Source organism: Rhinopithecus roxellana, chromosome 6 (assembly GCF_007565055.1).
Source record: "Rhinopithecus roxellana isolate Shanxi Qingling chromosome 6, ASM756505v1, whole genome shotgun sequence".
In the NCBI taxonomy this organism is placed as follows: domain Eukaryota; kingdom Metazoa; phylum Chordata; class Mammalia; order Primates; family Cercopithecidae; genus Rhinopithecus; species Rhinopithecus roxellana.
The window spans coordinates 126,875,435-126,899,838 of record NC_044554.1 but is presented as its reverse complement, the minus strand read 5'-3'; the positions used below and the strand labels follow the sequence as shown (position 1 = coordinate 126,899,838).

Below are 24,404 nucleotides of genomic sequence, written 5' to 3'. Positions count from 1 at the left end.
GGGAATGCACACAAACCACTGGACACGTGCAGTTATATGCCCAAAATTATAAATCAGGATGCAGCAATAAATTATACTAAGGTATATGTTTATCATACTTTGCTACATGTACCATCCAAGAGCCTGCTATGTTGAAACAGTAAAATAAAATAAAACTGAAGACTTAATGTTGAAAAAGTAAAATTTTGCTTAACTGCCCATGGGCTATATACATTGAATATTACTAAGCTTCTCGCTGCCAAGTAATGTATCTTTTCTGCCCACAGTTTTTAAAAGTGACTCCATTGCTGTCAGCTGCACTTCACTTGGAAAGCTATTGACTTTTCCTTTCTGTTGCCTTAATTTTCTTCTGCAGGAGCACAGAGGGATGCAAGTCCAGGTGGGCACTGCAGCTTCGACTGATTGTGCTGTGTAACGCAGCAGGGAAACCTCTTATCTCAGGCTGGGGTTGCCTGTTTAAGAATTTTTTTCTTTATAAAAGGTAAAGGTAGTAAACACAGCTGTAGAAAAAGGTTTTGTATTTTCTTACTGTTTGTTTTAATCTATAAAAATGATATAATTAGGGCAGATGGTAAAAATGCTTATAAAATTATACTATCTGCCCCTGTGCATATACGTTGTGGGCCAAGTTTTACGCAGCTCACAGTGTTTGAATAATCTGCATGGCTTTGCCTTCAGAATTGGTTTTCTGAATCTCTGCATACAATGTTGTCAGATCATAAAATACAGTGGCTTATGCTCAATGAACTTTAAAATTATAAATAGATCTTGGAATTAGGATGTTATTAAAGATGACTGAAGCTTCACTCTTGCTATTTCCTTGCCAGAGCTGGATCATTGCTCTGAATTCCTGTCTGTCAATTACTTTTCTTTTAACTCCACAAGGGGTATTTTTAGAATTCAGAATATTTATATATCTTTAAGAAGAATAAAGGTTTTGTAAATAGTACCACAGCCAAACCTTCCTTTCAAGAAGATGAAATCCGAATTTGGGATGAAGAATATGCCTCAATTTCAGTTTGCAAAGACATATAATAATATAATCCCATTTACTTCCTATTTAGATGAACTTGAAGTGTTTTCAGCTGTGGTATATTAAATTCGTCTCATAGAGAATAGATTTGAGTGGATACTTAAGGCCTTTTCCTAGCTAGTTATGTTTAAGTTAAATGAATAAACATATTTTAATGTCTTAATTATAAAAACAAAATGTGTAGAAGTCTATGATCTGCCCTATCATTTGGAAATAAACCAAAAATCTTATTAGGTTGGAATTAAGTGGAAAATAGTTTTTCCCTCTGGGGATTTTTAATTTATTCAGAATATTTATATAATTGCCTACTAGTGAATCCTTTGAGATTTACTGTGTCGGGGATGCTCTTTAACTCTAAACACATTTTTCTTGAGGGCAAGGGGATATTATAATTAATTTCAGCATGGGAGGAAACCTTTTTTCTATTTATCCTGTTACCCTTCACACCCACTTTCCCTCTTCTCCCTCCCTAGATAAGCTCACTATTGATTTATATGGGCTCCCAAACATCTTAGCTTGGGCTTAGTTAGTTCAGCCTCATAAAAGCATGGGAAGAACTTTCAACCTACATGGGGAATTAATTGGTTTTCCTACTCAGATGAACCACCTCTGAATGCTAGATCCAAGTCAGTGTGCCTAGCCCTCTATTGGGAGACAAAGGCCATTCAGTTGCATTGCCAAAACCAATGACCGACAACTTGTGATATTTTTGAAAGCCTTTGCTACTTTTGCAATCATAACTCCTATCTTTTCATCTCACCCTAGTTCAAAGAAATGTGCTTTTCCTATACAAATATCAAACTGAATATTTCAGAGCTGTTACCTTAAGTTATTAAATGACCTTAGTGCCCAGCTCAAAGATAACTGCAGCTCCATTGTAATAAAATGATTACTCAGGTCTACCTCTACAAAATGTATGACTTAACCAGTTTTGTTGTGTTTGAGAGTTCTGGGATGAAAAGTACTCTAAATGGATCATGATAAGAGTGAATTGCTCTGAGAGCATTTTTCACTGGACAGATAAAGAAAGATAATGGATAAAGCAGTGCAAATAAAAAGAAAAATAAACCTCACCCCCAAAACTGGACTTTTAAAGAATAAGTATTCTACTGATAAAGTCAAAAAGTGCTTTTTATATCAAATGTGCCTATACAATGCTAGCATCATATTGAGGGGTCCTTTATTTACTTGAATTATGCACATCCAATTGATGTGTACAGTGTTTTATATAAATGAAAGCTTCCATATTAAAAATATCTTAACTTCGTAAATTAAATATTTTCAACTGCACTGAACTTTCTGAGTTTCAAGCCCAAAAGAAAAGATGTTCTACTGTTGGCACTTCTATGAGAAATAGATTTCCAGATAGGCTACATGGAGAAAGTTGAGTAAATGCTGTTATTAAAATTGTCTGCTACCCCACCCCCTTCCATGGCTCCCTCCCTGCAAACTCAGTGGCACTCTTTTCAGCCAATAGTAGTGAACCACCGAAAGCTTCCCAAGCACCTCATCTAACTAAAGGAGGGCCTGCTTCTTCACAAATGTCTAGGAAAGGCAGCCAGGGGCGGTGGCTCAGTCTGTAATCCTAGCCCTCTGGGAGGCCAAGTTGTGTGGATCACTTGAGGTCAGGAGTTCAAGACCACCCTGGCCAACATGGTGAACCCCTGCCTTTACTAAAAGTACAAAAATTAGGCGGGCGTGGTGGTGGGTGCCTGTAATCCCAGCTACTCAGGAAGCTGAGGCACGAGAATTCCTTGAACCCGGGAGGCAGAGGTTGCAGTGAGCCAAGATCACACCACTGCACTCCAGCCTGAGCTACAAAGCAAGACTCTGTCAAAAAAAAAAAAAAAAAAAAAAAAAAAAAAAAAAAAAAAGGCTAGGAAAGGAGAGTCATCCTTGATGTCTTCCAGTCACCCCAGGTGGGGACATTGAAGGAGCGCCTTACACCCAAGAATTGAGGGATGGGGCAGGGGGCACCAAGAAAAAGGTGACCCAGAAAAAGGTGAGCCGGTGGGAAGAGAGAGGAAAAGTATAAATGTGCAAGAAGGAAAGGAAAGGGGATGGGAATTGAGAGAAAGATGTATTGGAAGTACAGAGAAAGAAAGCCACCTGGGAGTGAACTCTAACACGAAGAACCGGTTGTGTCCGGCCGGTGACCGAGCTTGGCGTTTGCCATTTGCGCAATGTTGCTCGAGGACACTGGGTGGCGCTCGTGGTAAAGACTTGCACTTACCTTAGGGTTCCCCCCGCTACTTCCCCTTCCCTCCCTTTGCAGATTTCGGCTACTAAAAGATAAAATTACTTACATTCTTCCTGCGTGTCTCAGCTGGAAGCGCACCGCTGTAAGAGTTTGATGCCGTGGGGCTGTTTCACCACGGCTGGATTTGTCGGTGGATTTTGAGAGGCAATAGCGTCCAGCCCGCTGGCCTTAGGACAAAGCTGGAGGCCCTAGTGTGAGAACTACCTCACACCACCAGCAAAAGTTTGCCACTCCGAGAGCCGGGATACCGGCCGGTGTATGTCCTGAGCGTGGGTCCGAAGCCGCAGACAGGCCCGCAGAGGAGCCGGTAGTGCACAGAGCTACAATGTCTATATTGTGAAATTAAATAAAACTGTATTGTGAACAGACCCTCCGCTGCTTTTAACTTAGTGCTTCCTCTCCCTCCAGGCTGCCTTTAAGGAAGGGGGTGGAGTGGGGAGTGGGGTCAACCTAGAAAAGAGGAACAAAATCAAGAAAGTTGAGGCTCTGGACCTGTAGAGACACATCCAGATTTGGTCCCACCCAGAAGCAGAATGGCTCAAGTCTGCGTGAGAGCCAACGTTCTAACGCTTTAGGAACCGAAACAAAGAAGTTAAATTCTTCCCTCCCGCCCCACTCCTTTTTGTCTTTTATGAAATATGGGAAAGAATGTCCATTTTGACCGCGGAGTTTTGGGAAGGGGGTGAAATATACCAAGGTCTAGAACTAATTTGATATTGTAACATTATTTTCAATCGGATCCCGAACTTCTAAATTTTGCCCCAATTCTGCAGCTTCCAATCCCATCCTGGTTGGAATCTGCCATCTCAGCAAGGTTTAAGGGCATTGCTAGGAACACCCTGTTCAGTATAACCATGTGGTAACTCAAATCTCTATTTAACCAAAAGTGTCGAAGATAGGGGACCAGAGGAAGGGAGGCCTGGCTCCCTGCCCACTTGTCTTTGCTGGGAGATGCTTTGAACTGTCCTTGGCATTGATCTGGGGAAGCGATTCCTGTAATTAAATGGCAGGGTGTGTGTCAGATGACTCCATGGGCACCGATAACTTCTGCAGAGCAGAGCCCAGGACCGCAACCCCATGTTTCCCTGCTGTTCTTTAGCTCCTCACAGCCTACATCCAGACGGTTAACAGCCTGTCGGTAATCGACAGCGCCGAGTCACGCCTGACTGGCAGTTGTAGTTCTGTTTACTCTGAAGTCCATCTCAGAGAAGCCCAGGGCAGCCCAAGCCCAAAGCTCGTGACTTGGGCCAGGGGGAGAAAGAGAATGCTGCTGGGCGCCAGTCTCCCGGCACTGAAGTTTCCCCCAAAAGAAACTGCGACAATAGCTGCGTTTCTTATGTGTGTGCAGTCCAGACCGCAAAGGCAGGGAGCTGGTGCACGCGCGGCAGCTCTGCTTTGGATTTCCTGAGCGGAGCTGTATCTTGCTCTGAGTTCCAGACACACTACTTCTACCTGTCGGCCTGTTTTGGGCCGAGTGGCTTCACATCCCAAGTAAGGCTAAACTAATACTAGACACAACTAACACAGACGCTTTCTTCTTCGGTAGGAGGGAAAACAGAGGGGAGGCCAGATAACCCTAGATATCCAGTGGAACTCCCAGGTTGCCGGTCTTGGACCCCGTAAAGGAAGATACAGGAAGGCCCCAAATCAGGATCCACTCCCCGGAGTTGTCTATTTGAGGGGAGTAACAACAGGGTTTGGGAGAGACTTTTATGCTGAATTTCTAAACTCCCAGCTGGATCACGACTAGAACAAGGATAGCACCTTCCTGAAGAGCAAAGTTTAGACCTCGTGTACCAACTGAATGATTCTTGAATCCTTTCCTCCCTTGCATAGGAGCTAAGTAGGATGTCTTTGCAGCAGGAAATAAAGGGGAGAGGGTACAGAAATCCGGGTCTAGGGAATGGAGAGACTGGACCTCGAGTGCCACATCCATGGAGCCAGGAGGGGGAAATCAATGAGCATCATCTGACTTTGCAAAGGCTTTGATCCTTGTCTCCTTCCCCACTTCTGAGACTTTCCCATTCTTTCCTGGAGGCATGGCAGGTTATACATGGATCCGTTCACCTTTGCAGGAGTCTTTGGCCACTGAACATAGTTAAAGACTCTTTATTCCAATGGCTTGAAAATAGATGAAAATATTAAACAGAAGTGGAGCTGTTTGGCTCTTCTTGCAAACCAGCAACGAGGATTTGGGCTTCCTTAAGCTATATTTCTTTAAGACAGTAATTTTTAAAAATCATGTTATGGACTTTGGGCTGCAGGAACTCTCTCTGCCATTCACCGACTTAATGGACATTGTGCATTCTTGGGCATTCCTATCCAGCCCGCGTCCGGGACACACTCATCTCCTGCAAAGGAAGTTGCCTCTTTCCCCAAAGAGTAAATTTTCAAAACATGTAAGTTACAACTTGCTTGCGAACACTCCTCTAAAAAACAAAAAACAAAAAAAAATGCTGTTTCCCTTCCTTCTTGCCTCCATTCTACACTCCCCCCCACCCCACACTCCCTGCACCTTGACTCCCTATTTCAGTATCAGTATTTTCTACACTCGCCTTTGGTGCAGCCCACGGGGGCGGGGTAGTGGGGAGCAAGGAAAGATGGTCGCCCACCTCATTCCCAAAACATGTGCACTTTTGAGGCTTCTGATTGGAACACATTGTCCCCAGACATCACAGAGCCTTGTGTTGGGGCTTCTGCGATGTCTTTGGAATTTACTAAAAACAGATTGACTGAGACCCCTCCACTTCACAACAAGCAAAAACACAAGGGCGCGGGCGCACACACAGACAAACACACACACCCCCTCCGTACCCCCCACTCCCTTTTTAAGCAATGCTTTGTTGTGCTAAAACTAGTTGGACGAGTTAGGGTGTTACTGCTGCTCCCGAGGCCCTGGCCAATAGAACCAGATCCACCCCGCTGTGCGTAAGCGCGCAATTAAGGATTTAACCAAGGCAGTGCTGCGCCTCAGCCAGCAGTCAGCCGGCCGGAGACAGAGACTCTAAGACTCCCAGCCTCCTCCTCGCCGCGGCCGCCGCCTCCTCCTTCTCTCCTCCTCCTCTTCCTCCTCCTCCCTCGCTCCCACAGCCATGTCTGCTTAGACCAGAGCAGCCCCACAGCCAACTCGGGCAGCCGCCGCCGCCACAACAGCAAAGACAGCCGCTGCCGCCGCCCGTGAGCGATGACAGGAGTGTTTGACAGAAGGGTCCCCAGCATCCGATCCGGCGACTTCCAAGCTCCGTTCCAGACGTCCGCAGCTATGCACCATCCTTCTCAGGAATCGCCAACTTTGCCCGAGTCGTCAGCTACCGATTCTGACTACTACAGTCCTACGGGGGGAGCCCCGCACGGCTACTGCTCTCCTACCTCGGCTTCCTATGGCAAAGCGCTCAACCCCTACCAGTATCAGTATCACGGCGTGAACAGCTCCGCCGGGAGCTTCCCAGCCAAAGCTTATGCCGACTATAGCTACGCCAGCTCCTACCACCAGTACGGCGGCGCCTACAACCGCGTCCCAAGCGCCACCAACCAGCCAGGTATATGGACCGGGGGCAGGCTGGGCAGATACAGGGGGACTAGGACGCTGGGGGCGCGAGGTGGGGTGGTAGATTGGGGGTCACAGAGGTTCACTGCAGTGGGGGCGCACCCGGCAGAAGGGAGTAGGACTCAGACCCTCCGACAAAGAGAGTTTCTCCGGCCAGCATTTGAGGGATTCTTAGCAGGAGAGCCCTGCGGAGGTTCGAACTAGCGTCTCTTCCCTGCGGCACCTTCCAAGACCCTTCAGTCGCTGAATTCCCAGCTTGCCCGGCCAGGAAGCTGGCTAGGCTGGAAAGGGGATGGGGTGGAGAGAAGAAAGAATCAAGCAGCCCCTGGCGTTTGCGTAATAAAGAGAAGGTTAGTTGTTGGGAATTTTGGTAAGCGTGCTGGGTTGGTGCGAGTGGGAGTAGAAGGCTGCCTCAAAGACTCAGTCAGGATTAGTTTGAGAGCCGCCACAAGCTAGCACGGTGCGGGTGCCCTGAGCACGCTGGGTGGGGGTGGGGGGTTAAGGAGTTGTAGCCAGCCAGAGAAGAGCGCGCCGAGAGCTTTGCGGTTTATCCAGGCATTTCCAAAAACAAAAAGCCATTTAAAGGTGGAGGAGGGTTGCTGAGGGGTCACGTTGTAGGGCAGTTTTTTTTCTCTCTCTCCATAGACGCCCAAAATGTGTCTTTCCCTCCTCCTTTTTCGTCCACTTTGAAACTTAGAAAGTTTAAGAGGGTTAGTGAGCTTGGGCGGTAAGAGAGAGGCATGAGGCTCGGCGGAGAGGTTTTACTGGTAAGGTTTGATCTCTTCCCACCAGCACATTAATAATCCTGCTAATATTAGCATCCGCTACTCTGGCAGAATTGAGACCACAGCCCTCATTCTCCACACTTCTCCCTGGAACTTGACACACACACACACACACACACACACACCCTGGAGAGGTTCTCCGCCAGTTCCAGAGGGGTGGTACTTTTGAGGAAGGGGAGTTGTAGCCCCAGGGCACGTTTGTACAACTCGAGTTTGGCAATCCCTCCCTCTCCCGCCCAAACCCATACTCATGACAGTGAGAATCTCGTCCTGACCTGCCGCCCCTTTCCTACGAAAACACCCCACTGGTTCCTTCTCAATGTGTGACTGTTGCTGAACTTTAAAAGAGAGCCCCGGGTTGAGGCGTCTTCGTTTCTTTCACTCTTTCTGTATTTCGTGCATAAGTGGAAGTTTTGTGTGTGTATGTGTGTGTGTGTGTGTGTGTGTGTGTGTGTGTTTACCAAGAACATATTAAGTCTATTTGTAAAAGAAACCAGACACATCTGTGCCCTCGCAGATCTGCAGTGAGATTATGGGGGCTGCATAATCGGCCCTCTGTCTGCTGCGGCCCCGACCGCTTGCTGCTGAAGTGAAGGAGCATAGTTTGCTTGTGGGTCTTTGAACTTTGGAGACCTCAGTTAGCGTCTTCCCTGCCCAAGCGTCTGGCTTCTGCGGGCGCCCGAACAGACGCCGACAGAAGCGGGGTCACGGCCCAGGGCTGCCTCCTTGAAGCCCCGGGAGGGTCTGGTGTTTTTGTCTCGGAAACGCGGGGGAGCATAGGGTGGGCGTAAAAACAAGTCCGGGAGAAGGAGGAACCACCGCAAGAGCTGAATCCCAGATGCCAAGGAGAAAGCTGTGTTGTAGGAAACGCTGTACACAAACTATCCGAATGAACAGAGTAGGAATTAATCAGAGGCTACCGCGCTTTTCCATATTTGGGGGAGGAGCATATTTATCGCGGTCTTGAAAAGCAGAGGTGATGGTGATACGGTCAAAGAGTGAAGACTGCGCGGTAAGAAACTCTAAGACTCTATTTGAGGCCCTTCCGCAAAAAGGGCATTGTCTGGTGACAAGCTTTAACTGAGTCTGTTTTGATTATTTAGAGAAAGAAGTGGCCGAGCCCGAGGTGAGAATGGTGAATGGCAAACCAAAGAAAGTTCGTAAACCCAGGACTATTTATTCCAGCTTTCAGCTGGCCGCGTTACAGAGAAGGTTTCAGAAGACTCAGTACCTCGCCTTGCCGGAACGCGCCGAGCTGGCCGCCTCGCTGGGATTGACACAAACACAGGTAAATACCCCGCTGCCATGCACTGGACCTGCCTGAGCTGCAGGTCTGTTTGAGTCGCGCGGTTCAGTCTCGATGGGACTGGAGCTGTTTCAACAGTACCCGTGAGAAACTAACAGACACAAAAACACCAGCCCCTATGCTCTTACCTTCGCGAGCCAGGCCTTGAGACGGTGGGGATGGGATTCATCAGCGGTCTGGAGATACCTCCCACTAACCGCGGCCGCCGCCCCCACCCCGCATCGGGCCTCCGGAGCTCGGGGGTCAATTTCTGGGGTTGAAAGCAAGCGGAGGGTTATTTCTAGAGAGGCTTTGCAACCTTGAGACGCTATCTGGTTTTCTTAACAATGTAGTGCCTTCTCGGGGTGAGCAGGGCTTGGTGTCCTCGCGGTGGTCTCAGGCTAAGAAAAGGCTGAGAACTTCGCCTGGAGCGGAGAAACTGAAGGGTCGTGCCCTGAGCCTATGGGAGCTTCAGGCCACGGCCGCCTGAGGGTCGCGAGGTGGGGGGCGCTATTGTACGGGGGGAAGTCTTCCTGGATTGTCCCATTCCCTTTACTCCTCCAACCCAGCTGGGGCCTACGGAAGCATAAAGAACGTTCGAGTCGCCACCAAGAGCTGCAGTCAGATTCTGGCCTCTCTGAGGTGCAGAGGGAGTGAAGCGAGTAGGACGGGAGGTTGGGAGCTCGCTCCTTGCGCGTACCCCGCCCCACGCCCCTTCCCTGCCGGGCTCCCGCGATTGTTTTGGAGACCTTCGCCGCGTTCCGCGCGTCTTGCGCAGGCTTACACGAGTCACGCCGCCGCCGCGGACACTCGGGCGCACACCCGCTGCGCACACTCGGGCGCACACCCGCTGCGCTCGCGCCATCCGCCCCCAGCCCAAACAAAAGACAAGCCTTGGGGTTGTGGTCTCACTGGGCCGGGGCGCACCGAGCCGGCCAAGGCGCCCTCTGTGGCCAGAGCTCCACGGTTTGCCTCAGGCATAGCTTCTTGGTCCTAGGCCGCAAGCGGCCGGGAGACGCCAGGCAGGGCTGGGCCGCCCAGGGGCCCGAAGATGCCTCCAGTTGTCGCCCCGGGGAAGGCGCGGGCGACCTCTGAGTGTCCTGGTAACGTGTGCCTTTGTTCCCCAACTCAGGTGAAAATCTGGTTTCAGAACAAAAGATCCAAGATCAAGAAGATCATGAAAAACGGGGAGATGCCCCCGGAGCACAGTCCCAGCTCCAGCGACCCAATGGCGTGTAACTCGCCGCAGTCTCCAGCGGTGTGGGAGCCCCAGGGCTCGTCCCGCTCGCTCAGCCACCACCCTCATGCCCACCCTCCGACCTCCAACCAGTCCCCAGCGTCCAGCTACCTGGAGAACTCTGCATCCTGGTACACAAGTGCAGCCAGCTCAATCAGTTCCCACCTGCCGCCACCCGGCTCCTTACAGCACCCGCTGGCGCTGGCCTCCGGGACACTCTATTAGATGGGCTGCTCTCTCTTACTCTCTTTCTTGGGACTACTGTGTTTTGCTGTTCTAGAAAATCATAAAGAAAGGAATTCATATGGGGAAGTTCGGAAAACTGAAACAAAAAGATTCATGTGTAAAGCTTTTGTTTTTTTTTTGCATGTAAGTTATTGCGTTTCAAAGGACCGCCCCCCCTTTTTTACAGAGGACTTTTTTTGCGCAACTGTGGACACTTTCAATGGTGCCTTGAAATCTATGACCTCAACTTTTCAAAAGACTTTTTTCAATGTCATTTTAGCCATGTAAATAAGTGTAGATAGAGGAATTAAACTGTATATTCTGGATAAATAAAATTATTTCGACCATGAAAAGCGGATTGTTTCTGAAAAATACTTAATTCTGCCCCTCTGATAACTGGCTAGTGAAGTTTTATTGAAGGCAACTAAAGAAGGACAAGCTCTGCAGAGATCCAACAAGGCAAAAAAAAAAAAAAAAGTCAGGGCTGCATGCATGCAGACTGTATATGTGTATGTGTTTAATGCTATACTTTGTGTGTTATGTGTGTGTGTTTTTGCTTAGCCACACACACACACAAAAAACCTTTAGATAAAATTAACCCCAAATTGTTTCAGGTAGAAGGTTATGCTGAAATAAAAATACATCCCTCTCACCCTGTATGTGAGTTAGAAGGCAACAGAAATCCCTCAATAACCCCTCTGAATTCTAAGCTCAAAGCAATTATCTTGGAGAAGCGCCCCCACCCATCATCAGCCTCTGTGTAGTGCCAGAGCAATTAGACAAATTACCCTTCAAAGGGAGTTTCCAGAGATGAGAAAACGAAAAGAAAAATCCTCCCTCACACCTATTACATTTTTTAAAAATCAAAAATGTTTGGAGCATGGCAAATGATAAAACCTTGGACTCTTTGGAGTATGATTATAAATGTATCAGCTCTTTTTGAGAGATGAACACATTGTAGACACTGTGAAGAGGGAACTTCAGGGTTGGGGAAAGGAAGGAATGGAAAGCATTGTGACACCGTGTTGATTTCATTTTGCGTGAGATAATATTCTTAATATTTCCCTTCCCTCCTTCCTTTTTTCAGGAAGGAGCTTCCTCTGCTTTGCTTTTACATAAAACAGTGGCAAAACAGGCTCTAAATGATGCAAAATGGAATTTGTTTACGAAGATTTCTCCTTTGGGAAGCCTTCTTTGGGACAGAGAGAAAGGAGTTGCTGCAGCTGTGCCCTGTGTCCCTTCCTTCTTCTTGCACTCCTGCATGTAGATATCAACAGTATGACCAGAACTACGCACTGCGCCTAAAGACCCAGGCCTGAATTGTAGATCTCTTTCTGTCTGACTGTCCTTCAGTGGGCCTGACTCTCCTTAGGATACGAAGGAAAATGTTGCGTTGGAAATTACAAGATGCATGTGAAATATTTTACAGCTAGGAAGTCAGCAGCAATAAATGTGACAAAAGAACCTTCTTAAAGTGGCGGTAGATTAGAGCATAAAAATTATATCCTGTCGCTGAGGATTTCTGAGAAGGCTCTTCCAGGGTTGGGAGACTAGACCTGAAAAGGCACGCTATGTGCCCTGAGGGGAATTTGCCTTACCTGCATGTTTCTCTCTCTCTCTCTCTCTGCCTGCCTCCTCCTCCTCTTCTCTCCCTACCTCCCTTCCATCTCCTTTATTTTTTTCTTTCTCTTCTCCTTTATTTTTTTTCTAGAAGAGTTACCAGGCCCGCCAGTGTGGAACAGCTTGCTTCTTGGAGGAATCAATATTTTGACCACTCTTCAGACATACCCCGCAGCCTGGCTCCGAGGTAGCACTACGCCCGGCAGCCTGGCCTGTGGACCCCTCCTCCTCCCGCACCCCCAACTCCAGAGCGACCGCGACTCAGTATTTCCGTCTCCCCAATCCGCTGCAGCCTTATTTTCTCGGAAGGAGCATTGGGTGCGGGGGAAGAGGTGGCAATAGGAAGGTTTGCGGCGGGGGGTAGTGGGGGGGTGGGGAAAGCCAAAGGGTGCCCCAGTTTGTTTTCTGCGCTCACAGAGACAGAGGGATTGGGGAAGAGATGAAGATATCCACTTCCTACTTTTCTTTCTTTGCTTGCAAGGATTTCGGGAGTTTCCATTACACCGAGAGCTAGCGCTTTATTTCTGGCGACTCCGACTGGGAGAAACCCGCGCTCGCGGTGTGCCAGCGCCTGGCTTTCCCCTGCGCGGACGCCTCTCCCTGCCAAGGGGTGCGTGTTTGGGAAGGTTGGGGGTGGGGGCGCACCCACTGCACACCTCCAATATTTCTCACCTACTGGCTGCCTAAGAGTGGCAGGAATGTGCTTGGAACATACTGTTCTCCTTTATGCACACAAAGAGGGCAGATAGTTTTCCAGCTGTCCCTATAATCTCCCCAGCCCCATTACTGGTGGAAAAGAAGGGGATCCCTTCCTCATCCCCATTCACCGGGCGCGGCCGAACTGAGGGAAGGGAGGGTTCGGATTCTCTTCTAGAGAAAGAGGGAAGCTCTTTTTAAATGACCACTCCTTCACCCTAGCTTTGAGGCTGCTTGTAGTTAAGATCACTAAAGCCTCATTGCTAGGTGGCCCAGCCCAACGCCGCGCAGACACAGACTTGGTTTCAAGATTCTTTCCCTTGTGCTAACCTCACTTCTTCCACTCGCAAAGGCCTCTTCTCTCGTGCGGTTTTTATTTTTTAGCTTGGTCTGGGAGCTGTGGACAAAAATATTCTGGTAAACCAGTCTGTAGCGGGCTTTCCCTGGCACCATGGGGATTCTCTCAGGGGAATTTAACTCCCTGCAGTCCTGCGCCCAAGGATGTAAAAATAACAGATCTTCAGCAAAGTCTAAAAATATCTATGTGATGTTTCTCTCCCTTGCCTTCCCTTCCACCTTCTCTTCCTCTCCATTGTTTTTCCTACGTCAAATATAAACGTGATCCACTCCCCAGCATATTCCCGGACCGGCCGGTCCCACTCTTGACATCCCACTGGGTGACCCCTCTGCCTGCCCCTTCCGGTTTCCACTTGCCTAGCTCTCAGTCTAGTGCTCCCAAAACGAATCAAGTCCTTTCCAAGATTAATGCTTTTTTCAGTGGGCGGCTTCACACTCCCCACCCCTTACTTCCAACACCTCACCGCCATCTTCAGAGCTCCTCACAAACCCCAGAAAGGCTGGGGCATGCGGTCAGGGCCAGCGCTATTCCTCGGTGCCCAGACCACCTCCTGAGCCCTCCTGTAAGAGAGCAGATAAGCTGGCCTTTGTTTGAGACTCGGGTTGGGCTAGGCGGATTTCTGCCCTTTTTCCCCCTTTTTCCTGGCGGCCACCTCCTTGTGGGACAAGGGCGGCCTGGGGATCCGAGAGAAGCCGCATTCCTGTGGGTGCCAGGCGGCTCCAGTGCTGAGCCACAGGGCCTGAGACACACACACAGAGAAACCCGCAGACCTCGCTGCCCTTGATCTCGCTTGCTCTCTCTCCCTCCCGTCGGAGCACCCACCCGGGAGCCTGTCCACTCACACTCGGATCCACCCAGGGTTCGGCCTCAGGCCAGAGCGCGTAGATCCGCACGAAGACACAAACGCACACAACCCCCTCCGGTGACACAGGCCAGGCCAGGATCTCCCCGCCCATGTCAATCTCGTCTCTCCCGCCCCTTATCCCACAATCCCAGACGCGTCGGCTGGCCTCCTCCGGTTCCTTTGATCCCACCGGACGCCCCACCGCTCGCGGCGCCCTGGCCGCGCAGTCCAGGGAGTCACCCACAGCGCGCCAAAGCCAGGCTGCGCTCACCTCCTCCCAGCGCGCCCTATAGCTCACTCCAGCCTTGACACTGCTCAGTCTCCTGAGCTCTCCAGCCCGAAGAGCCCGGGATACCTGCAGGAACACTGCCCCCACATCCTCCTTCTTAGCGCTTCCTTGTATTCCGGGAGAGGGACCTTTAGGCTACCCAACCACCCCTCCTTTCCGCCCCATCCCTGCAACCCCTTGGATCTCGCGCCTCCCACTGGTCACTGGGATCTTGCCAACCTAGAGCTCTCTAGCCCTCCCTGGAGGCACACCCAGAGGGCAGACGCCCTCGGGCACCTCTGGGAAGCTCGCCACGCCGGCGGATCCGCCTGCGGTCACCCAGTTCCTCCACCCTTAAGCACCCCCTCCCACAGTAGCCAGTGGAGGCTCCCGCCGCTCCGGAGCTTGGGGAGGGGGCGCTGCAGCTTGCTCTCGGCCTCGGCTTGCGTTCCCAGGTTGCCCGCGGTCTTTGCACACAGTGCTTGGTTTTTTTCAACCTCAGCCCAGTCGCAGCGAACTCTGGGCCTTAAAAATAGCCCAAATAGCGGTGGCACATGTGGGATTGGTTAAATATTTTCTACGCAGCCCTGTCTCTTTCCCCCCACCCTCGGCGTTTTCTGTTGCATCTGACAGGCTTTCGATTCCTCAGGGCAGAAAGTATACATTGTATCTATTGCGTGTGTGTGTCTGTGTGTGTGTGTGTGTGTGTGTGTGTGTGTGTGTGTTGGTGGTGGGGAGTCTTTCCTTTCAATCATCCAAGGCTGCCGGCTGTAATGTAATAACCTGTTTTATAGGTCGGGCTCTAACCGTGAAGATAGGAACTAAGGGAATTTACATGAACCTCTCTTTAAAGCAGATGAGAGTCCTGTTTTGCATCAATTAAATGTTCCTGCTCTTTTGTTCACTTGGACTTCTTATTTACTTCTGATTTATGGGATCCGAAGGAGTCTCTTTGCCAAAAGCACATGTATTATTGAGTCTGTTCCACATCCTAAACCAAGATTTATATAAAACCGTGAAATACCACACATTACGACCTTTCACCACAGGAAGGAAAAAAAAATAGCTTCATAACATCATTCTACACACATACCCTCCCTCTCTCCTAGTTTTGGTAAGGATTCTCTGTGGAATCTTCACCATGCAGTCTCATGCAGTCTAGCGTTTTTTTTTTTTTTTTTTTAGAAGTGCGTGAGGGTAAAGGGCGGTAAACAGTTTCCAAGCTATGATATATTTTAAAAGCTTTTTCTTTCTCTCTCTCTCTCTCTCTCGCTAACCGAGAAGACAGAAACCTGCCAATGGAAGCTTATTGTCATCCAGGACTATTTCTGCCACTTGCCATTTGCAAGGTCAGGGAAGAGGGGCGGAGGAAGAGCAGGATATGGACTCAACTTTCATCTATAAACAGGGGTCACTAAACAGGGGACATTTCATTATTGCCCTTAAATTCACAAGAGCTAGGAAGCCTGCTTGCCACCCTGCAGGGTGGCCCTGGTTGGGCAGCTCCTGGGTCTGTGAAGTGGTGGGAGGAGGGAGAGTCGACGCACATTGGCCTGGAAGCTAGAAAAGATGCCTAGGAAATTCTCTGTATTCATGGTGGGAAAATTGAGCTCCTGGGGATAAACGGGCTTTAGATATCTTTGACTAGGAGGTCCCCACCGGGAACCAGAACTAGACTCCAGAATCCTCCACCAGGGCAGGGTTCATCCTCCGGGAAGCAACAGCTTGAACCCCTAGAGCTCTTTGACTCTGGGACCAGCATAGTCCCCCAGCCTCTCTCCAGCCTCTCTTGCTCTAACTCTCCCTCTCTTGCTCTAACTCCCTCCTTCTTTGGTCCTCCTATATTTTAGTAAGATTGACCTTGCTCATTTTAGCACATCCGTGACAGGTAGCAAAGGAAGCAGCTGGACTGGTTTATATGGTGGTGGGGGGGTGTTAATTAATAAAAGTTAATGATAGGATTAAAACCAATAGCCAGCCAAGCCTACTGGAGAAGACAGCTTCCCAGCTGGCTATATTTAATTACCAGCATTTAATACGTTTTCTGCTAATATCATCTAGGATTCTATGACTTAGTTCACGGTGAAAGAGAATGAAGACAGAGGACAGAAACACAAGTGCCCAAGGGCATTTTACTTGGATAACAAGAGAGACAGCAAATTCATTTAAGAAAATGTTCGTAAACAAGTGACAGGCACACTCTGAAGCGATTTTGTGGAAACAATGGTGAAACTGACAAATGTTCTTTGCTTTGGGGGAGGGACACCTTTTTAAAACAGGAAAATGTTTCTGGAGAGAGAAGGGGGAGTAAAAGACAGGGGGTTTGGAAAAAAAAGAAAAAGAAAAATTATTTTAGACTCCAGACAGTAGCAGATGCAGCTGCCCTTGCAAACACATCAGCCCTGCACTATTGAAGATTTGGACATGAAATGCTTCAGACCACTGATTTGCTATTTTCTTAATTCTTGCTCTTCTTTTTCCATATGAATCAAACAGTCTTTTGTCCTTCAGGGTTTGATTTGATCGCTGTTCACATTTCACTTTTGTATTTTCCTCTTCCTATACCATTACTCATTGAGTGCCCTGTGAAATTACAATCGTACATTTTCAACTCAGCAACCCATTTGCAGTGCAAAAATAGGGTCTAAATAATGGCTGAATTAGCCCTACTGGACAGTTTCAGATGTAACACTCTGTAATAATTATATTGCAGGCTGGATTAGGATGCTATTATCATAATCTGGACGTTTACAATTATCTGTAATTTGCAAAGATGCGCCAGGTCTTGATTACAGCAGTTTTTTTTTTTTTTTTTTTTTTTTTTTTTTTTTGTACCACGCTAACCATCACTAAACAGTGACAGTAATAACAGCTAATTTTGCTGGCAATATAAGAGGTGCTGGGGTGTGCAAACAATTTCACACCTGGATGTGCTCACTCAACCAAGAATATAGAGAAAGAGCTTCTGCCCTGAGACTCAGAAAAATATTCTCCTGTGCTTCGGTTCAGTATAGATTTCTAGACCCTGATCATTGCTTAAGAGATACTCACTAATGGTAAGTTTTTATTTCTTGTATACTTCAAGGAACAGTTCTTATTTCTCTTCTCACCGTTTCCAAGATACATGTTGCCATTGTAATTTATCATGGGCTACAACTTTGCTTTGTAGATTTCTCTATGCTGACCTTTTATCCCCTTTAACAGTAAAAAGGATTGTTGTTCTGTTGAGTGAAAGGATTCGAATGAGAATGGGATCCTTCAGTATTCGATTTGTCTTTCTTGTTTTCTATGTTGTTGATGTATTTGGTGCAGCTTGTGACTGGAGCCTGCGAAAAATACCATGTTTCTATAAGGTGTGGAGAGACTCGGCTGGAGATTCCAAGCTAAAATCTATTTGAGAATTATTATTCACAGCTAATCCTAGGTGAATCCAGAGAGGGCTTTACATGTGGCCGTGATTTTAGATTTTGAGGCGACAAGATATCAAACGGAGCTCGCGATGGGGCTCCTTTAGAACCACAGGTATGCGGACATTTGCAAAGGCAGGTGTAGTCTGATGAATTCTGGACGGTGTAGCCCCTTCGAAGGTTTCCGAAATAACTGGCCTCTGAACCCCTTCGAGGCTGCTTTTCAGGGTCTTTGCCTCAAGCTGGTGTGTCAGGGCGGTGGGGGTGGGAGGAGGCTATGCGGGTCTTGGAGTTACTGCCCGCCGAGCACAAACGCTGCGACCTTGGGGTTGGAGGGGCATGATTGGCTGAGACGCAGAACCGAGCTGGGGAGCTGGAAAACCCAAATTTAGAAACGCACCAAGGAAGACTCCAGCAAGAAGCCGTGCTGTTCTATCTATAGATGACGCTGTTTCCTGACCCTGTAGACGTTGTAAGCAACTAGAGATGTTAAGTGCCTGAGAAATCCTTGGCTTTCCATCCCAGTGCAAAAAGGCCTTTCTCGGCGGCAGAAACCTTTTGACTAACTTGTGTCAAAAGATAATGAGATGTTTATTGGTGCCAAAGAGAAATCGTTCCCTTCATTCCCTCCCTCCTCTACCCCATCCCCAGCTATTGTTCTCTCTCTCCCCCACTTTATCTCTTTTTAAATAGGAAAGACGGTCAGAACTAGGCTCCACAACTCGAACACTGCAACCTCTGGAGAAGTTCGAACGTGGGGAGGCGTAGTAGGCACCACCACTGGGCGATGCCTTTCGCCCACGCCCCTCCTACCAATCCCTCCCTCGGGAATCCGCTTACCATAGGGTCAATACATTCTAAAGAGTGAACATATTAACCCTTGAGGTTCAGAGGATCCAGAGAAAGCCCAGTTCCAAGGACAGTCTGGGGGAACTACTTGGCAGAATTTCTTAATTAAACTCCTGTTAAGAGATAAACAGATCGATACAAATGCATCATGACAACACCTCGAATATGTCAACATGCATTTGCCGAGTTTCAGAATGTTATGCACTCACAGTGGTTTGGCATGTATCTGGTGAATTTTTTTAAAGAAAAATTAGTGTTGGTTTCGATGTATGGTAGCTTTCTCCCTAACGTAATTTGAATAATTCAGCAAAGCCCCACTACCAGCTGTACTTCTGCAACCTCTTCCATTCTTTTCAGCATTATAATTTTGGTTAATTTTCAATTTTAGGTCCTACGTCTCTGCAATTTGTGTATGAATAACAGAATAATTTCCCTCTTTTGTTTCGCCTTTCCTGTTCCTGAATCTAAATAAAGATGGCTTTTTAGTATTAAAAGTGGAAGAAAATTACAGGTAATTATCTTTGACGGTAAAAACGCTGTAATCAGCGGGCTACATGAAAAATTACTCTAATTATGGCTGCATTTAAGAGAATGGAAAAAAACCTTCTTGTGGATAAAAACCTTAAATTGTCCCCAATGTCTGCTTCAAATTGGATGGCACTGCAGCTGGAGGCTTTGTTCAGAATTGATCCTGGGGAGCTACGAACCCAAAGTTTCACAGTAGGAAGGGGGAAAAAAGAAAAGAAAACATTTTTCCTAATGTAACAATGCGAATGCTAGAAAATGACAAGACTGATCGGTTTTAAACCATTCTGAAGACTGACTGAGCGTGGAAGTTGCTCAACAAAAAAAGGAACGGGTATATTGGTAAGTAGTCTTTGCTTTGTGTCTAATTATAGTGACTGTCCTTTTGCACGACTGTATGTCGCTGTCATTATATGGAGCACTCTGAGTATCTCTATTGACTTCTGATAAATGGCTCAGTGGTTTCAAGGTTCATAATTTGAAGGATGCCCAGGTCTGTAGCCATTAATTCTCGCAGTATGGGGCTTCCTGCTTGTATGACGGAAGAACTTTTCATTTTCATTATTTCTGTGCTTTCCCCAAGATCGGAAGGATGTATTTCATCCAGGATAGTGCATTTTCCTACCTAGCTAGCTGGCAATGGGTTTTAAACATTAAGTAGGCATAATTGTGCACTCTATTCTCACTTTTTTCTTTCCTATGTTTTTAAAAATTGCATCCAAAGATAAATATGGCTGTATTATTTGGGCTGGGAAAAGAGAAAGGAGAATACTCAGTTTCAGCACTAGAAACTACTGTGATGTCTAGAAGTTAACTTGAGGATAGGTCATTCTAATGTTTAAAAGTAGATAAATGTGTAGAAATTACAATAAAAACATAATATGTAAAGAAAGCTGAGAGAACATCCATGGTTAATGTTAAAGTACCTAAGACAAAGGCTAGTAGTGCAAACTGACATCTTTGCAGGCACTTGATGTTCATACATATATATATATATATATATACACACACACACACACACACACATACACACACACACACACACACACATATATATATATATATATATAATTTCCCATATTAGGAAATAGGAATTTTTTTAAGGGTGATAGAAAATATAATGGGCGGAAGGGAAGTGAGGGAGGAGGGAGGAAAGAGAGGGAAAGAGACACACAGAGAAATATACAAGACACTCTTAGCGTTTTGTGGCTTTTACTCCATATATGAAAGAAGACAAAAACATACAAAGTATATGTACAACTAAAATTCAACAATATATACAGAAATGTTTCTTGATATAAATGTCCCTATTAGCTTTGTGAATGCCACCAATTCACCTAGTAAAGGTGTCAAAGCAATAGAATGGCAATTTCGATTATTTCCTCCGTCTTTCCTGATTCCAGTTCAGGGTTCTGGGGGGTGGAGTGGGGAAAGAGTGGTTTTTGTTTTGTTTGTTTAATCAACCATCATTCCTGGTCATTGCATTTTGATAAAACATGCAGCATTCCCTTTGTAGCAATGTTCTAATCTTACAGCCACTTTTTCCTTTTTCTTTAGAGAAGGGCTGTTATGTGAGGATTTTTCTTTTTCTTGTCAGTCTGGGAATGGTAAATAAAAAATGCAGGAGTCCAAAATGCTTCTCTTTCATCATGTAATGTCTTAAACTCATTAAACAAGTAAAAACGCTGCCATGTTTGTGCAGATTCTTCTGGTTGGGGGAAAATCTGTTTTTTAAAAAAAGTCATTTTGATGGATACTCCCAAAGAGAAGAAGAGGCTCAGAGTCTGGATGCCAAGGGGTAAGAGAAAATAACCTTACAGTAAAGGGTTTCAGGAGTACTGGCATAGAAACCAGTTTCTCTCTCACACACACTCTTTCTCTCTCTCTGAGATGCAAGATTAATTACTGACATTGCTCAAGAGAGAAGGTAAATGAGAAAAAAAAGTGGAAAGGAAAAAAGAAAAGAAAGGTAGAAAGAAAAAGGAAAGAAAGAAGGAATGGAGGAAAGGAAGAAGAAGTGAAAAGAAAGGAGAGGGAGAGAAAGAGAGAGGGAGAGAAGCCTAGTCGGCTTCTCGCCACATTTATGAGCTCTCCTAAGCCTGCTTCTTCGGCTCCTTTTCGCAGATACAAGCAGGTCCCGGATCCTCTTTTCCTTGTTCAGACGTTTCCCTAGGGTGTTTCCTTGGACAACTCACATCATCTGTGGTCTCTGCATCGTGTCCTGGTGTGGAGAGGAGTACCAGTGAGAATAGCCAGGCATGTAGCTGTTGGGGGGCATACTGACACCCTTGGCCGAGGCAGAAACGTCCCAGACTGGAGGCAGCGCTGGCGAGCGCGGCGACAGGGCCGCAGAGCCCTGGAGGGGGTCACTCTCATGAGGATTACTGCCCTGCTTCAGCAATTTCTTAAACTTAGAGCGTTTGTTCTGAAACCATATCTTCACCTGCAAGAAATGCAGCAATCATTAGGCCCATAAACATCAAACCAGTGCCTCTAGCATCACTCAAGGGTTTGGAAGCAATATTAGAAAAGTTTAAAACAAAAAACAACCACCGCCAATGCCTACAAGCCAAGTCCCCGCCTCCTTCCACCTCTTTCTAGCCTCTTACACTCCCACTTCCTCCAACCTACTAGGTATCTTGCCTGGATACCGAAAATTATTGTAATCCTAGAATTGCATGCTAGCCTAGGTGTTTAAAACAACAGTATAAATAAGACAAAACTGAATGAGATGACCAGGTCTGAAGCCTAAAGAAGGATTTTTAAAAGGAGCCCTTTCAAATCAAAGTCATTCAATTGAATGTACCTCCTCTGAAAGTCTTGTGTTTTTACATTTAGTCTACGTAAAATGACTATTTCACATAGTCATTTGCTTCCCGTACATGCGTAGAGATACCCAAAAGCTGGTATCTCTATACAGGCACAGGGAGCAAATGACTGAAGAGATTAAAGCCTACACATTTATAACTAAATGCCTTCAATATATCTATGCATATATTGCATATGCCATAGATTATACATGAAGCATCTTTCTCCAGACATAAATATATCCCCATAATCTTGCAGGGATTAAGGATTGCAGCTCCTTCATTCCCTATTTTGTATGTTGCCTAGTCAAACTGGTCAACGATCATCACATGATTGTTAGTATAGTAACTAAAAGTCAAAGGACTTCTGAAAATTAAACGTTGATCAAGAAATCTGGGATGGGAGCATATCTAGGCCAATATTTCAGATCTACTTTATTTGAAGAAGGAAATTTTATGGTGCAGCTTCCTTTACCTTTAAAATCCCCTAGTCATAGGAATCTACTTTTTCAAGAGGCATACAAGCTACTGAATAGCCGGAATCCTTTCATATCAAACCCCAAATATATGAATAGCAATATGGAAAGAGGAAACAGGCTAAATTGAAAAAGAACAGCTTAAGGAATAACTGTCTTAAGTCAACACACAATCCGTCTCCAGCAATGGTCTCATAAAACCTGAGGTCCCCTTGCTGAAGATTACCTACATCAGATGAGGCCTACTTACTCCATCTAGGTAAATTAATCAACAAAAACTGCAGGTGATTGCAGCCTGGCTTTTTGACCAGGGTCCTAATATACTCACCTAAGCTCCTTCTTGTGAAATCTGAAATGCCTTCTATGGCTTTTAAATTAGTAGGATGGGAGAACTTCAGTAACTGTACTTAACTGTGGCTTCACCTGTTACAATTTTGGTAACATTTCTTTTTGATCTCCAACTCTGCCACTACACCCAAGTCCTGTGCTCCAGGGAGACAGCTCAGACCACATCAGCCTGTCACCCAGATGACTCAACCACTGTGCTTAGGGACATCTTCAGAAAAACCCACCTTGCCACTCCTAGGATAAACAGATTGCACTTTGGTGCCTTTACTAAACCCCATTGGAACCTATGTCTACTTTGTTTTTTTCTTAGTTCATTTCATAAGTTTTCTTTCTGTGTCAATGAGTTGAAAACCTTATTAGTTCCCAGGGCCTACAAAAGGATCCTTAAAAAAGTTGAACCTTATTCTGCCTCCTGGCCTGTAAACCTTTTTCTCCTAAATGTTTGTTCTCTTTCATGTTGTTCTGCTCTGGAATAAGACTCAATTGAATTATGAGTTTGGACACAAAAGGATTCTAGGCTGGGGTGGGGTCGCCGAGGGTTGGAAGGATGTGCAAATCCAATCCAGTATTCAATACCAGGTCATTCATTCCAAACTGTGTTGTCCCAGGAAAGTGCATAACTGGAGCAAAAGGCATTTGTCATTAAGCTCCTTCCATCCTTGGTTGACTAGGCCAACAATTCCTCCTGATGTGCTCCCTGCTCGATCTGCAAGCGGGACCAGTATTTCAGGGATACTTGGGCTTCTCGGGAATTACCTGTGTTTGTGTCAGTCCTAATGAAGCTGCCAGTTCGGCTCTCTCTGGAAGGGCCAGATACTGTGTCTGCTGAAAGCGATGGTTTAAAGCCTGGAGCTGCAGGCTGGAATAAATGGTCCGAGGCTTCCGAATCTTTTTCCCTTTTCCATTGAACCTGATTTCCCCGTTTTCAATCACTGTAGTTTTTTGTTGATCTGCAAGCAAATAACACAGAGGAGCGGTCACCCGGGAGGCCACTGCTGCCATCTCCCTGCTCCTGGCCTGGCCTGCAACGAGTCTCCCCAAAGCCCAATAAGGGTTACCTCGAAAAATCCCTATGATGCCCCTACCTCTCTTGGTCCACTCTGCTCGTGTGCTCCCAGTGTCTGCGTAATCTCCTTGACCCAGTCCCTGGCCCTAACATTGTGCAGTGTCCGGGCCAAGGGAGTGCCAGAGGCTCTCAGACAGCCGCTTTGCCGCAGCGGAGGCGGTGCCGGAGGCTCTCTGGGGTGCGCAGAGCAGCAAGGCAGCAGCTCTCCGGATGAAGCGGGGCCCCTGTGCCTGGCTTAACAGTAACTGAAGCTGTGCTTGAGCCACCCAGGTGTTTATGCGGCCAGTTGACTTGATGTCACCAGCTTCAAGCTCAGTGCATCGAGCATCCTCTGCATGTTTGAAATGACTCTCATGAGGAGGACCAAATCCCCAAACAAAACACAACCAACAGCTCAGACCAGCCCACTAGCAGGCTGCGCCTCTCACAGCAACTTTGTCCCCCTCGGATGCTGCGAACCATCAGCCCGAGGTTCTTTGCTTCGCCTCCACGAACAAAGGAGCAGCCAACACTGTAGCGAAAACCTAGACAGGGGGCCCGGTTAGGGATGAAGGTGAGGGACACTTTAAAGCCCACTGGAAAGAGCCTGACTGTTACTAGTTTAACCAGAGCGAAGGCCACGCCAGTTTCCCTCCGAGTCACTGAGGCACACGGGGCTCTCCACGCAAAGTAGGCCACTGCCTGCCCAGCGTGGGCTGGGAAGCAAAACACGCTCCCCAGTTCCGGCCCAGAAATGTCCCCAGCCGGGTCAAACGTGGGTTACAGCCT

General features: G+C 47.1%; 2 protein-coding genes and 1 long non-coding RNA gene across 3 annotated transcripts in view; 2 read left to right on the top strand and 1 right to left on the bottom strand.

Moving 5' to 3' along the window:
- Window positions 1-6,150: 6,150 nt before the first annotated feature.
- On the top strand, window positions 6,151-10,725 carry DLX5 (distal-less homeobox 5). The gene is made up of 3 exons (XM_010363289.1): window positions 6,151-6,832; window positions 8,729-8,913; window positions 10,043-10,725. Exons 1-3 carry the CDS (start codon window positions 6,478-6,480, stop codon window positions 10,370-10,372), a joined length of 870 nt encoding a protein of 289 aa, XP_010361591.1. The 5' UTR covers window positions 6,151-6,477; the 3' UTR covers window positions 10,373-10,725.
- Window positions 10,726-19,027: 8,302 nt separating this feature from the next.
- LOC104662289 overlaps window positions 19,028-24,404 on the top strand; it is a 46,051-nt gene continuing 40,674 nt past the window's right edge. Inside the window, exon 1 of the long non-coding RNA XR_747967.1 lies at window positions 19,028-19,281. This is a non-coding gene — a long non-coding RNA (uncharacterized LOC104662289). The remainder of the gene's footprint in view (window positions 19,282-24,404) is intronic.
- DLX6 (distal-less homeobox 6) overlaps window positions 20,137-24,404 on the bottom strand; it is a 5,500-nt gene continuing 1,232 nt past the window's right edge. Inside the window, exons 2-3 of the mRNA XM_010363290.2 lie at window positions 23,327-23,520; window positions 20,137-21,382 (exon numbers count right to left, since the gene is read on the bottom strand). Of these exons, the coding sequence (XP_010361592.2) occupies window positions 21,131-21,382; window positions 23,327-23,520 (446 nt within the window). The 3' untranslated portion in view covers window positions 20,137-21,130. The remainder of the gene's footprint in view (window positions 21,383-23,326; window positions 23,521-24,404) is intronic.

Excerpts from the sequence above, each read along its gene's own strand:
- DLX5 (XM_010363289.1), top strand. The coding sequence starts at position 6,478 with ATGACAGGAGTGTTTGACAGAAGGGTCCCCAGCATCCGATCCGGCGAC. Across the intron at positions 6,833-8,728 it reads AAGCGCCACCAACCAGCCAG|AGAAAGAAGTGGCCGAGCCC; the intron begins GTATATGGACCG and ends TTGATTATTTAG. Across the intron at positions 8,914-10,042 it reads TGGGATTGACACAAACACAG|GTGAAAATCTGGTTTCAGAA; the intron begins GTAAATACCCCG and ends TCCCCAACTCAG.